The sequence below is a fragment of the Macaca fascicularis genome, chromosome 15, assembly GCF_037993035.2.
Source record: "Macaca fascicularis isolate 582-1 chromosome 15, T2T-MFA8v1.1".
NCBI classification, from domain to species: domain Eukaryota; kingdom Metazoa; phylum Chordata; class Mammalia; order Primates; family Cercopithecidae; genus Macaca; species Macaca fascicularis.
In genome coordinates, this window is record NC_088389.1 from 52712941 (window position 1) to 52726910 (window position 13970).

The 13970-nt window shown below is 38.2% G+C and overlaps 1 protein-coding gene across 12 annotated transcripts in view; it reads right to left on the bottom strand.

The window, feature by feature from the left end:
* Positions 1–13970, bottom strand: part of SLC44A1 (solute carrier family 44 member 1) — a 198229-nt gene that overhangs the window by 55885 nt on the left and 128374 nt on the right. For all 12 annotated transcript variants that reach the window (XR_012424492.1, XR_012424490.1, XR_012424491.1 and 9 more), the window contains 2 exons: positions 9407–9544; positions 1074–1310 (listed from right to left, as the gene is read on the bottom strand). Coding sequence is in view for 8 of the 12 variants with exons in the window: in XM_074016950.1 (XP_073873051.1) it covers positions 1074–1310; positions 9407–9544 (375 nt within the window). In the remaining 4 variants the exon portion in view is untranslated. The remainder of the gene's footprint in view (positions 1–1073; positions 1311–9406; positions 9545–13970) is intronic.

Below are 13970 nucleotides of genomic sequence, written 5' to 3' on the forward strand. Positions count from 1 at the left end.
CACCTGAGGACAGGAGTTCAAGACCAGCCTGGCCAACATGGTAAAACCCTATCTCTACTAAAAATGCAAAAATTAGCCAGGAGTGGTGGCACACGCATGTAATCACAGCTACTTGGGAGGCTGAGGCAGAACTGCCTGAACCTGGGAGGTAGAGGCTGCAGAGCCAAGACCATGCCACTATACTCCAGTCTGGTTGACAAAGCAAGACTCTGTCTCAAAAAAATAAAAAAAATAAAAAAAATAAAAAATCTAGCCTATTTATTAATACACTTATTTCAGATTTAACTGGATAAAATATGCTCCTGGAAAATGACTTGTTATTTCAATGTATAATGCTTAGTATTCAATATTACCCATTTTGAGATAGAAATATTTCATAGCTTAATAGCAAACTACTATTATTTAGAAAGCATCTTTACTTGGTAACAGTTAACACTGATTATAATGGTACTTAAGCCATTTAATAAGGTTTTCAAATTTTTAAAGACATTTAATTGAGGTTCTAATATGAAAAATCTGCATATAATATCTGTGTAAAGGTTCAGATCTTGACTAATAAATAACTATACACTCTATCAGTCATGGGTCTGTTATCCATATTCATCACAAAATGCTTTCAGTTTGGCCCACCATATTTAAGATGATGAGTTTTAATCAGGGTTGACAGCAGTAATGTTTGGGGCAATGGTGGACAGAGAAAGACAGGTAGGCACTAGGACCTGGGAAACAGGATATTTTGTCTTTGAGCCCCATTTCAGGAAAAGGCTAGAAGCTGGTTTAAAAAGTCAATTCAAATCTATCTAACTACAGAGAGAGGGGCAGCAGGAATAGGGTGAACTTAGGACTATTAATGAGTACAGCTCTAGCTAGGTGATCTGAAATGATCTTGTCCATGCCAAGAAGCCTTCCTCCCTGACTTACCCAAGATTAACCTCATTCATGAGTCAGTGCTACGGGGTTAATTCTAAATTACTCAGTTGCATATAGTGTGAATTAAACATAGATAATGTTTTACAAAATATTTTTATTGGTATTTTTATCCCTAAATTGGAAAGGGCATTTGAAGTACTTACCATCAGCACTTTATCCATATAGAATTCTCTGCCAGGGCTCCCATCATTGTATTTTGTATCAATGGCAAAACACAAGAATAATACATCCACTACCATTTCGTAAATAGACAGGAAGCAATGAGCGACTAGGAAAGCAAAGAGGCAGACGATGATCAGAGGCAGCACCCATACTGTGTAGTCCTGCTGGTAGTTGAGCAGCATAATCCCAGCTAAACCTGTGCTGCAGACTATCAGCACCTGAAGCAGAGAGAACAAAGATCACATTTAATATCCTACTGAAGAAAGCCACTCTTTTCTCATCATTTGCAGACTTCAAATTCTCTTTACTATTTATAAGTGATGGTTGCATGAGGCCATTCCATCTCAAATGAGGAAATACAATCCATATATTCCCATATACACACAGAGTCATGCATGCTTATCATATAATATACATTTTAAAATCATACGTTAAATGATTCTGGTTTAAAGATAATTAAGTTTTCTAAATGCTACGCTGCACCCTAAAACTTAACCTATTTAGAATCTGTGGCAATTTTTAAGATAAATGTACACATATTTTAGAAAAAATTTACACACTCTTAGCACTAAGAAAAAAGTGATATTTCAGTGTAATGGTATGTATTTTTTTCTAAGCATTTTCACATATATGAAATAGTATTATATAAACAAATCACTATAAGCTTTTCATTAATATTTATAGAAGTATCATTATAAATGCTTCATAAATATTTACTCAGCTACATAATTTCATTTTATGAGAGATTTAAAATACATTTAACCACTCTCTTACTATGGAGATTTACATCGTTTTCAGATATAAATAATGCTGCAACAAACATCTATAGTCTTAGAACTTTTTCTGTGTTTCATATTTTATTTCACATAGAATATGTGGTAAATTTAATATAATTTGCCATGAAGTTTATATTTGGACTCTCTGTGAAGAAAGAGGTTGCCAAAAACATCCATGCTAAAAGAATAAAAGAAATAGCCAATTTAGTTATTGTCAAGAACCACCCACTCTGATGCTTCACAATTTCACATGCAGCATTTTAAATTTTTTGTGGTGTTTAAAATACATTTTATTACAGCTTTTCAATAACACTATAAATGGTTTATGGCAAATATTATCATCCCATTTTATAGACTGGGAAACATACTTAGAGATGCTAGCCAACCTGAGTAGAAAAAAAAGAGTAGACCCAAGGTCAAGGTCATAAGAGTAGAAAAAAGAATAGATCCTACTCAAATAATGGTCTCATGATGTCAACTCCAGTGCTCTTTCCAGATAAAAACTCAGAAATATTTGGATATTGGTACACAGCAGTAATGGATTCTACTGAATTCTAGACACACTCTTTCCCAGTCCATTATTTTGTCTTGCATAAGGCTTTAAGTAAAGGGAAAAAAGAGACCTCTAGAATCATGGCAGCCTGTTCCTGCCTAGCATTAAGCAGAGGCAGAGTGAGAATTCTTCTTTGGCATTTTCTCCAGTATTTATCAACATCAAGGCATTTCTCATTCACCATTATCTTAACTTGGAGTTAAATTGCATTAGATGATACATTGGTTAAGCTATAAATTGATCCCTCTCTCAGATGCTTTTAGTGAGCAAATCTGGGTCTGCCCAAGCTTTGGAAGACTCCCCCCACCATTTTTGTAGCAACTCACTTATGAATCTTCTCTTATAGTGACTTATTTTCTGGGGTTATTTCCATAGATGCTTAATTACTTCCATTTTCTTTTCTTTTTTTTGAGACAGAGTCTTGCTCTGTCACGTAGGCTAGAGAGCAGTGGCATGATCTTGGCTCACTGCAACCTCCACCTCCTGGGTTCAAGCAATTCTTCGCCTCAGCCTCCCAAGTAGCTGGAACTACAGGTGCTCGCCACCACGCCTGGCCAATTTATTTTTGTATTTTTTAGTAGAGACAGGGTTTCACCATGTTGGCCAGGCTGGTCTCTATCTCCTGACCTCAGGTGATCCGCCCGCCTCGGCCTCCCAAACTGCTGGGATTACAGGTGTGAGCCACCGCGCCCGGTCATTACTTCCATTTTCTTCCACTCTCCTAGTTTCAATTTTAGAGTGAGTTATTTCCTATACTCTCCAAATTTTGCACATTCACCTTATTGGAGGGCTGAGGTTCTTCATGCTCTCAGCATGCCATTAAAAGTTAAATCCCATTGAAATGGTAAAGTTAGTTATAGAAAGAAGGTGTGGCTCAAACAAACTAGATGTTGAGACAAAAAGATGGTGAGATGGAAGGTTAAATATTCTCATACAAGAGATAACTTCAACAATTAGTGATGTTTAGCCAAAAAAGTAGTAGTTATTCCCAAATATAATGAAAGAGTGTTATGCACTTATTCAAGCAGATACAGTAATGGTTCTCAAACTGTAGAAAGGCTAAGAATGCAGATTCCTGGGCCCTACTCCCAGAGTCTGGTTGGTTGGATCCACAATAAAGCCCAGTAGTTTCCATTTAAAAAGTATCCCAGGTGCTGATAAAGCCTATGTCTCAAGAAGTACTGGACTATATCAGTGATCTCCATGGTGGAGTACCCACATCCTAGGGAGTATTTAACAGGATCACCTGGGACTTCTATTATATTTCTCATACATTTATAATGTCTTCTTTAGTATGCTTTATAAGGCATATATTAGTAACAGCTATATATATATAATATACACACAATTGATAAATAAATGTAAATATATTAAACAACTGTGATCAAACTTTTTTCTTAATAGGGCGCATGACTTTAGAAGTTAAGAAATCCTAGCTGGGCATGATGGCTCACACCTACCGTCCCAGCTACTCGGGAGGCTGAGGCAGGAGGATTGCTTGAGCCCAGAACTTCAAGACCAGCCTGGGCACACAACAAGATTCCATCTCAAAAAAAGAAAAAAAAAATAGACATTCCTGTTCTAGAGGATAAATTATTGGAATACAGTAGACGAGATTCATGCTTTGGGTAGGATGTGGGAAGCAGGAAGGAAATGATACTAGTTTTGGAGTCAGAAAGATGTAGATTTGAATCACAGAATTAGTACTTAGTTTTGTAACTCTAAGCAAGCTCATTTAACCATTCTGAGCCTGTTTTTCCATCTTTAAAAGAGACATAATAATACATACATCCCACGATTGTTAAAATAAACATTCTAAAAGTATTTAATGCAATGCCTGGCAATGTTTCTCCCTCCCTCCCTTCCTTTCTTTTTTTGCCATCCTAAGTGCAACATTTATGATGCTCTTTCTCTAGAGCACCTACATTTTGAAAGATATTGTTTACCAATAAAATAGCATTTATAAGTAATAATTCATATTCTCAATTTTTATTAACCCAAGTCAAATAAATTGTCAACTAGAAGATATAATTAGTGTGAGAAAAGACATTACCAAATGGAGGTAAAATAATTTCACACAGAAGCAAATAAATTTGAGATTGAAGGGTTTCGGGATAGCTTTATTAGGACAAATATCAATACTTAAAAAATTTAAATTGGATTATAAATCTCTATTCTTACCTTTAGGACCCTATTGGCCAGTGACCATATGTTACAAGTCACTAAACTAGAAGAGCTAAGTTCCCTTACAAATCTAATTCATATTCCATAAAAACTATCAGGGTACCATAGAAATGGAACCCATAATGATGCCTTTTTTAATTCAGAGTTTTAAAATTGAATTTAAAATTTTGAGGTAATTGTGAATTCACATGCAGTTGTAAGAAATAGTAGAATGGTTCCATGTACCCTTTACCCAGTTCCCTTCAATGATAACATCTTGTAAAACTATAGCATGATATCGATGTCACAACCATGTTATTGACATTGATACTGTGAAGATGCAGAATATATCCATCATCACCGAAACCCTGCACTTTGCTATTTTATGGGTATTTCCCCTCCTCCTCAACCCGATCTCTAACCACAAATCCATTCTCCATTTCCACACTGCTGTCATTTCACTTTTTTTCTTTTTGAGAAAGAGTCTTGCTCTGTCACCCAGACTGGAATGCAGTGGTGTGATCACGGCTCAATGCAGCCTCTGCCTCCGGGCTGAAGCGATCCTCCCACCTCAGCCTCCTGAGTAGCTAGGAATACAGGTGCACCGCACCATGCCAGGAAAATTTTTGTATTTTTTTGTAGAAATGGGGTTTCGCCACATTTTTCAAGCTGGTCTTAGACTCCTGGGCTCAAGCGATCCACCCTCCTTGGCCTCCCAAAGTGCTGGGATTACAGGTGTAAGCCACAGAGCCCAGCCCTGTTGTAATTTCTATTATATAAACAGAAGTAATCTTCTGGGATTAGATTTTTTCGCTCAGCATAGTTTCCTCAAGATTTAGTCAAGTTGCTATGTATACAAACAATTCATTTCTGGCATCATGTTTTATAATGTTTATTATGATCTATTAGTTGAACTCCCTGATTAGAAACAAATTCTGCATGCTAGCAGCTATTTAATTGTAATGAAAAACTCTTTTCGAAAGATTTACTGTATTCTATGATCAGAACTATATTTTTAGGAAAAAAAACTAAAGAACATTGATATTAAAATGTTAGAAACCCAGAAGATTTCTCTTCCTCTTATTTTTCTCTTTTTTGAATTTCTCAATTAAAAATGTATTTATCATCTTTTATGGTTTTTGAGGTCATTTGAAATACTATAAATATTACATTATTAAAAATATACCTTTCTGGAAAACAATTTGGCAATGCACATCAAGAATCCTAATTAATTCTAATTCTAGGTTTCTGTCTTCAGGAAATAAGGATTGATGTGGGCAAGATTTATACACAAATACAAATTTTAGGTTAGTAAAAAATTGAGCACAGCTCAACTGTAAAAAACAGAAAACCTGAGGATTAAATGACACAACAGTTGTATAACCAGAGTTAGAAACGTTTTAAGAAAACAAGAAATGCTCATAATGTAATACCAAGTGAAAAAAGGGATACAAAACTGCCTTTTCTACTAGGTTTCTTTTGTTTTTGTTTTTGAGACAGAGTCTCGCTTTGTCATCCAGGCTGCAGTGTAGTTGCACTATCTCAGCTCACTGTAACCTCCGCCTCTCAGATTCAACTAATTCTCATGCCTCAGCTTCTGAGTAGCTGGGATTACAGGCATGTACCACTATGCCTGGCTAATTTTTATACTTTTAGTAGAGACAGGGTTTCCCCATGTTGGCCAGGTTGGTCTCGAACTCCTGACCTCAAGTGATCCACCCATCTTAGCCTCCCATAGTGTTGGGATTATAGGCATGAGCCACCGTGCCTGGCCCTCTACTAGATTTTAAATTCTATGTATTGATCAGTATATAACCAGAACCTATAATAGTCCTTTCCACATTACTAGTAGGCACTCTATAAAGATATGAATAAAAGGATATGATAAACAAAGAAAAAGTTTTGACAGGTCACTAGGCTGCTAAAAAAAGTCAACTTTAGAACATTGTGTTTTATCATCTTTATATTTTTTTCTCTTTTTTTTAGACAGAGTCTTGCTCTATCACCCAGGCTGGAGTGTAGTGGTGCGATCTCGGCTCACTGCAACCTCTGCCTCCTGGGTTCAAATGATTCTCCGCCTCAGCCTCCCAAGTAGCTGGGACTACGGGTGCTCGCCACCACACCCGGCTAATTTTTTTTTTCGTATTTTTTTAGTAGATATGGGGTTTCGCCACATCGTTGACCAGGCTGGTCTCGAACTCCTGACCTCTGGTGATCTGCCCACCTCAGCCTCCCAAAGTGCTGGGATTATAGGCGTGAGCCACCGTGCCCAACCCATCTTTTTATTTTTCATTAAAAAAATAATGCAGACTCAATATAGAGAATATTATCTTACTACAATAAAGTGGGGTAGGGGTTTGGAATTATCTATATTTTCAATATCCAAAAGCAATCATTGTTAACATCTTGAGATATTCATTTCCATTCTTTTTCTTATAAACATTGTTAAACACTACTAAAGCCTAGTAGTTTTACTCAGCTTTTTCATTTATTACATTATATGCATTTCTTCATATTGTAAACTCTTAATAAAAAACAGGGCTTAGTAGGTGAGCTCAGAATTACTGAGTCAAAAGGCTTTAAAAAATTTTTTTAAAAGGCCCAAGGACAAATTTAACATCAGCTGAGGCAATTATAGCACACAGTGATTAGTAACTTAGAAGTCAGACAGACCTGAGCTTGAACGCCACATTCTAGTTCTCTAAATCTGGCCAATTTAATTTGTTCTCTAAACTTTTAGAGTAGAGGAAACCAAAGATAATACTAGTAGCTCACCTTACAGGGGAGGACCAAATGTAACACTTAACAAAAGCCCTTCCCTCAGTGCCTGGTACCCAAAGTGTCTTAATCAGAGTTTACTAAAATCATCATCATTAAATATTACCACTTAGTATCTCCCTTACTCCTCTAAATGGCTTCTTATTTCCCTTTGTAAAAAGCGTTGTGGGCAATGGCTCATGCCTGTAATCCCAGCACTTCGGGAGGCTGAGGTGGGCAGATCACCTGAGGTCGGGAGTTCGAGACCAGCCTGACCAACATGGAGAAACCCCGTCTCTACTAAAAATACAAAGATGGGCATGGTGGGGCATGCTTGTAGTCCCAGCTACTCGGGAGGTTGAAGCAGGAGAATCACTTGAACCCAGGACGTGGAGGTTGTGGTGAGCCAAGATTGTGCCACTGCACTCCAGCCTGCACAACAAGAGTGAAACTCTGTCTGGAAAAAAAAAACAAAAGCAGTGTGTGTAGTATGTGTGTGGTATACATATATATACTTTTATCCTAAGTTGCTTCTAATCTTTCTTAGCTGTAGGGATAAATTATAAATATGTAAACAAAAATGAAAGATGGTGAAGCCTTTCTGAATCAGCTGTAGAGAACCGACCCACTTCATCACACACAATGCTATACTTCTCCATGCCAAACACATTTTCTTTACAAAAACATTTAAAAAATACAGTTGGCTAGAGCCACCTAAGGGTTCAATAGTAAGAAAATGTTTACAAATAGTATTTGGTGGATATTTACCTGGTAATAATGAATAATTGTGAAGATTATCAAAACAAGATGGAAAATGTATATGGTGTAATGTAAAGATAAATCGGGAGGACCAACAGGTACGTATGCTATGATTTTTATACTACAGAAATACAAGCCGATGAAAAAACATGGGAAGAATTATATAGAAATGATGTTATTTAGTTATAGTGGTGGTAGTATAAGTCTTTCTCTTTCCTCAATTCAAAAATTTTCTGTATATTTTGTGGTTTAAAACTCAGATACAATGAAATCTAATTATAATGTTATTGAATATTTTGCAGTATTTTAATAGTATAGAATAACTTGCCTCTTGTTCGACATTTCTAAGGAAAGTATAAGTCTTATTCTCTAACAGCTCTATTTTAAAGGGGCTTATACATAATACTATAGTAATAATGACAACACCTAACATTCACTGAGAACTTAAAATGTGTCAAGCACTCTCCTAGATACCCTACATGTATTAACAATGCATTAACCTCATGACCCTAGGAGTTTGACACTATTATATTCCAATTTTACAGATGAGCAAACTGAGGCACAGAGTGATTATCTAACCTGCCCAGGTCACACAACTACCAGTGATAGTGTCAGAACTGAAATCGAGGCAGTCAGGCTCCAGTTGCAGTACCACTAACCAGGAGGAAGACTTTTTCCTAATTCTTTACAGTTCAAAACACAAAAAGAGGGCTGGGTGCAGTGGCTCACGCCTGTAATCCCAGCACTTTGGGAGGCCAAGGCGGGCGGATCACCTGAGGTCAGGAGCTCGAGACCAGCCTGGCCGACATGTGGAAACCCTCTCTCTACCAATAATACAAAAATTAGCCGGGTGTGGTGGCGCACGCCTGTAATCCCAGCTACTCGGGAGGCTAAAGCAGGAGAATTGCTTGAACCCAGGAGGCAGAGGTTGCAGTGAGCCAAGATAGCACCATTGTACTCCAGCCTGGGCGACAGAGTGAAACTCCCTCTCAAACAAACAAACAAACAAACAACAACAAAAAACAACACAGAAGGAGAAACATAGGCACATGACTTAGCCTCTCCATGCCTCAGTTTCCCTCTCTGTAAAATGAGGATAATAACAGAACTTACCTTAAAAATTTATTGTGGGGATTAAATGAACACAATATATGTCAAGTACTTATAACAATGCTGGACACATAGTAAGGGCTTCCTAAGTACTTTCTTTTAGTTTTTTGGTGGCCTGGATATTTTTAAAATAAAAGAGCAAATATATATATGCAAAACTTTACTGTAAGTTGCAGAAAAAAATACTTGGTCTTACCTTGCCTAGGAATAACATAAAATCTCCCACTGTGTTGATGGTAGCCACTCGCAAAGCATTCTCCACCAGAATGACAAAGGCATCCTTTGCTGAGGTGCAGAAGTTGGTGCTGTTGATAGCTGTGGCTGTGTATGCATTCTGGACAAAAGCAAAAACAACATTTTCATCAACAACTGAAACTTCCTTTGTTAAGATATAAACTGAGTATAGCTAAAACACAGCTTTTAAAAATATTTCAGTCAAACACATGGCACCCTTTAATGAGGTAAGATTGAGACTAAGTACAAGAAAATATAAGATTTAAAGCCTCATATGGTAAAAATAACTTTCCATTTGGCTTAGTTTTGGTCCTTTAAAAACACTGTTATTTATTAAAACATACACAAACCTTTCTAACATCCATTAACTTCTTCCCTGTCTTAGTAAATCAAACATAATTTAATCTTTCCTAGATGACTCAGGGTCGTGACTGTGAACATCAGCAGTGCACTGTAATCATTTAGGTGATGCTTTAAAAGCTGAAGAGGTAGGTGCGGGCATCAGATTGCTGTGGTGTTCTATCTGGACTATCTACTATCTCCTCCTTGGTGGCTTTCTTCTATGCTCTCACTTCTCACAGCTCTTGTAGTACATAGCTCTTTGATGGCTGGCATTTTATACCCCTTCTCCTCCTGGGAGCAGAATCCTAAATCTTTTTGGAGAAAACAGCCTTACCCCATTCCCTGTTTCAGTCCCAGTGAGACTGTCACTACCTCAGGCTCTGGGGATGGGTCTTGACTGACATAAGCCAATTAGCATACTATACCTACTGGCCACAATGATTGGTTCAGAATTGGTAAATAAACCAATCAGAGCCAATGAAAGCAAAAGTGATATTCCCTGGGGCTTCTGGGAAAAAGAGGCTTTCTTTCTCTTCCATAGGTTCTCTTGAAGGTGTGAGGGTATGAATGGCTATAGCTGTTTGGCTAACATAATGAGAAGAGCTGCTGAAGGTCACAGTGTAAAACTGAGGGTGAGGCCAACACCATGAAGTCAGAGCAGGGAGAACCAGGTACTTCACCTTGGTGACAATTGGGACATTGGGAACTTGCCAGATTTCTGAACTTTTCTGTTATAGAAGCTAATAAATTGCTAAGAATCCCAGCTCTTCCCTGCTCCACATTCCCCTCCCTCTCCCTTGTTCAGGTCAGATTGAGCTGAGCTTTCTGTTCCTTAAAATACTGAGTTCTAGCTGATACACTTTCATTCAATTATACCTGCTTCTGCTGCCCCATGTGCTCTTTGACCTACTAGTCACAGACTGATTTTTTTTTCCATTCTTTTTTATGTTACATTCTAGAACAGCATTGATGTTTTCTGGGAAGTGTGAAAAAGTATTATAACATCAAATATGTTTGAGTCTTAGGAAGGAAAAGTATATGAACTTTGTGACTAAAACTTTTGGTCCTGAGGAATTTTGGGTTTAGTGCTGACTTAAATTGTCACTGGGTCCCAAATGTTGGGATTGCTGGGAAACTGTAGGAGATAAAGGGCTTGCTTTATACTGTGTTGTCTATAAAGCTTTAACCACTGAGCCCAGGAGAGATGGTCTACAATTTATGAATATTCTAATTATAAGCTTGTTAATTATTAGGGGTCTGTAATGAAGATGAGGTTTGAATTATCAAAAATTTAACTTGCCATTATATGATTAAATTCATTGACTAAAAATGCAGAACATTTCAGAGCCAAAGAGAGTATTTTACTGAGCAGGTCACTACCTGTGGTTCCTAAGCTTTTTTCAGTAATGGGGCAGTAGGAAATAAATTATGGTGCTCTTTAAGAAACACATTATGAGGATGGGCATGGTGGCTCATGCTTGTAATCCCAGCATTTTGGGAGGTCGAGGCGGGTGGATTACCTGAGGTCAGGAGTTCGAGACCAGTCTGGCCAACATGGTGAAACCCCGTCTATACTAAAAATACAAAAAAGTTAGCCAGGCGTGGTGGGGTGCGCCTGTAATCCCAACTGCTTGGGAGGCTGAGGCAGGGGAATTGCTTGAACCAGGGAGGTGGAGGTTGCAGTTAGCCGAGATTGCACCACTGCACTCCAGTCTGGGCGACAGAGTAAGACTCCATCTCCAAAAAAAGAAAAACAAAACAGAAGTACAGTATGATTTTGGTATATAGAATTCCATCATACAAATTGTGGAAGTTTATTATCAGAATATATTACTATAAGTCTTTTTATCTCAAAAACTAAAATACAGAACATCTTGAAGAAATCATACTAAGTGTTCATTAGCATCTACCTGCTTGTTGCTCCCTTATATTGTCATCTGTCAGTGATTCTTATCAGATAAAAGACAGCAGGCACCACAGAGTTAACTACCTAACTGCAGTGGTCCACGTGGTTTTTTTTCCATCTTCTACAAAAGCTTCTTTTGAAATACTCTGCCAAAGAAGTAAAAATAAACTATACTTTTGATCTTGTGTAACATTAACCTTGCTGAAAAACGATGAAGAAGAACTGCCCCAGCCAGTTCTATTCTGAAAGAACACAGATTGGTTCCCAGTTCGCACCAGTTCCCTAAGTACTCACAAAAACACCCAGTTAACGATTTATTCTATAGAAGAGGTAGTGAACCTATCACCTGTAGGCCATATCTGGCCTGCCAATTACTTTTTTTTTATTTTTTTTTTTTTGAGACGGAGTCTCGCTGTGTCACCCAGGCTGGAGTGCAGTGGCGCGATCTCGGCTCACTGCAAGCTCCGCCTCCCGGGTTTACGCCATTCTCCCGCCTCAGCCTCCAAGTAGCTGGGACTACAGGCGCCCGCCACCTCGCCCGGCTAGTTTTTTGTATTTTTAGTAGAGACGGGGTTTCACCATGTTAGCCAGGATGGTCTCGATCTCCTGACTTCGTGATCCACCCGCCTCGGCCTCCCAAAGTACTGGGATTACAGGCTTGAGCCACCGCGCCCGGCCGCCAATTACTTTTGTAAATAAAGTTTTTTACTTTATTTACAGCTGTGCTCATTGTTTACCTATTGTCTATGGCTGCTTTCATGCTACAGTGATGGAATTGTGCAGTCATGAAAGATCCTGTATGGCCCATAAAGCCAAAACTATTTACTCTCTGGTCCCTCACAGAGAAAGCTTGCTGACCTCCTGTTCTAGAGTACTGCCAAGGATTAATATCAATCTCATCTACTCCCTCATCTACTGTATGTGGAACCCACCCTCTTATTGGAAATACAAACCACATTTACTCATTTCAAGTTTTAGTAACTTCCTCCACAACTTTCAATCTTTCAGCATCTCTCACTGTAATTCTTCAGTTCAACAATTTAATTGACAAAGGTCTTCAGTGATCTGGAGTATGACTCCCTTGAAGAGAAATACCTTATTTCCCACATTCTAAGATATAATCAAGAGACTAATGAGCCAGTTATTCATAACAAGTTTTTAGGAGAAAATATCCTACCATATCAAATATACGTATTGATTATGAGATGCATCCTGATGCTAAGTAGCTTCATAATGTCTAGAATCAAGGAAATTGGACAACCCATTTAAATCAACTAGGTACTAGCTTATGGTCACTCCCACCCTCAATGGGAACAACTCACTCTTAACTATAGTGTTCTACCCTTTCCAGTTCACCATGAATTTCTTTGAGACAGAAGCAAGAGAGGACCCACATGTCTCCAGTCTCTCTCCTCTGTTATCATCAGACCAGCTGACATGAGGAGAATGCCCAACACTTCCAAACTAAACTATAAAAACTTTTTTGTTTCCCTCATTAGTTTTTAGAAGCTTCATTTCATTTGTGAATTATTATTATTCCTCTTTTGCTTCTCTCTTATCACCCCACCCTGCGCCATTCCATCTGCTTTTAGGGCAGAAGTCTATCTGTTTGTAGATAAATAAGCAGCAATAATTTATTTTCTCCACCCCTCTGAGAAATTTCTGTGCGGGTCGAACATAGTCACAGAAATTTAGCCTTTTTGGCAATATTTCTATGGATCTATGCAATTCCTTTGTATTCAACCCAACTGAAAAAAAGTAGGTGGCTATTTTGCAAGCTCTTTCACTCCCTCCCAAGGTAGGAAGATGAACTGGATACACAAAGGTCAAGATGACTTCTTCAGGAAGAAAAATGTGCTGCGAATCATAGCAGGCCAATGAAAATTCCCTCCTTTTCTATACTTCCTAGTCTAAAAGAATTCATGCTTAAGGTTCTTAGGAATTTTGGAGTCCTTTGTGGCTTTCCCTGATAACTATTCCCTGAACTTTCTTCAGACTTCTTGGTTAAGATTTTTAGAGTCCACCCACCTTCTTCTCAGACAGCCTTCCTTATCTGGAGTTAAACTGCCCACAGACAGACATCACTGATTAACATTTAGCCCACGCTCAACATTTGCTTGGGTAGGACACAAGCTTGAGGATATTCAACCCCCAGGAGCAAGATGAAGGATGACCACCATCCGGAAATCTTTTTAAAGGATGCCTGTTAGCCCACGCAATCCCTGGTTGTAATTCTGTGTGACGGGATATAGTTAAAAAGTACTGATCATGTGAAAGA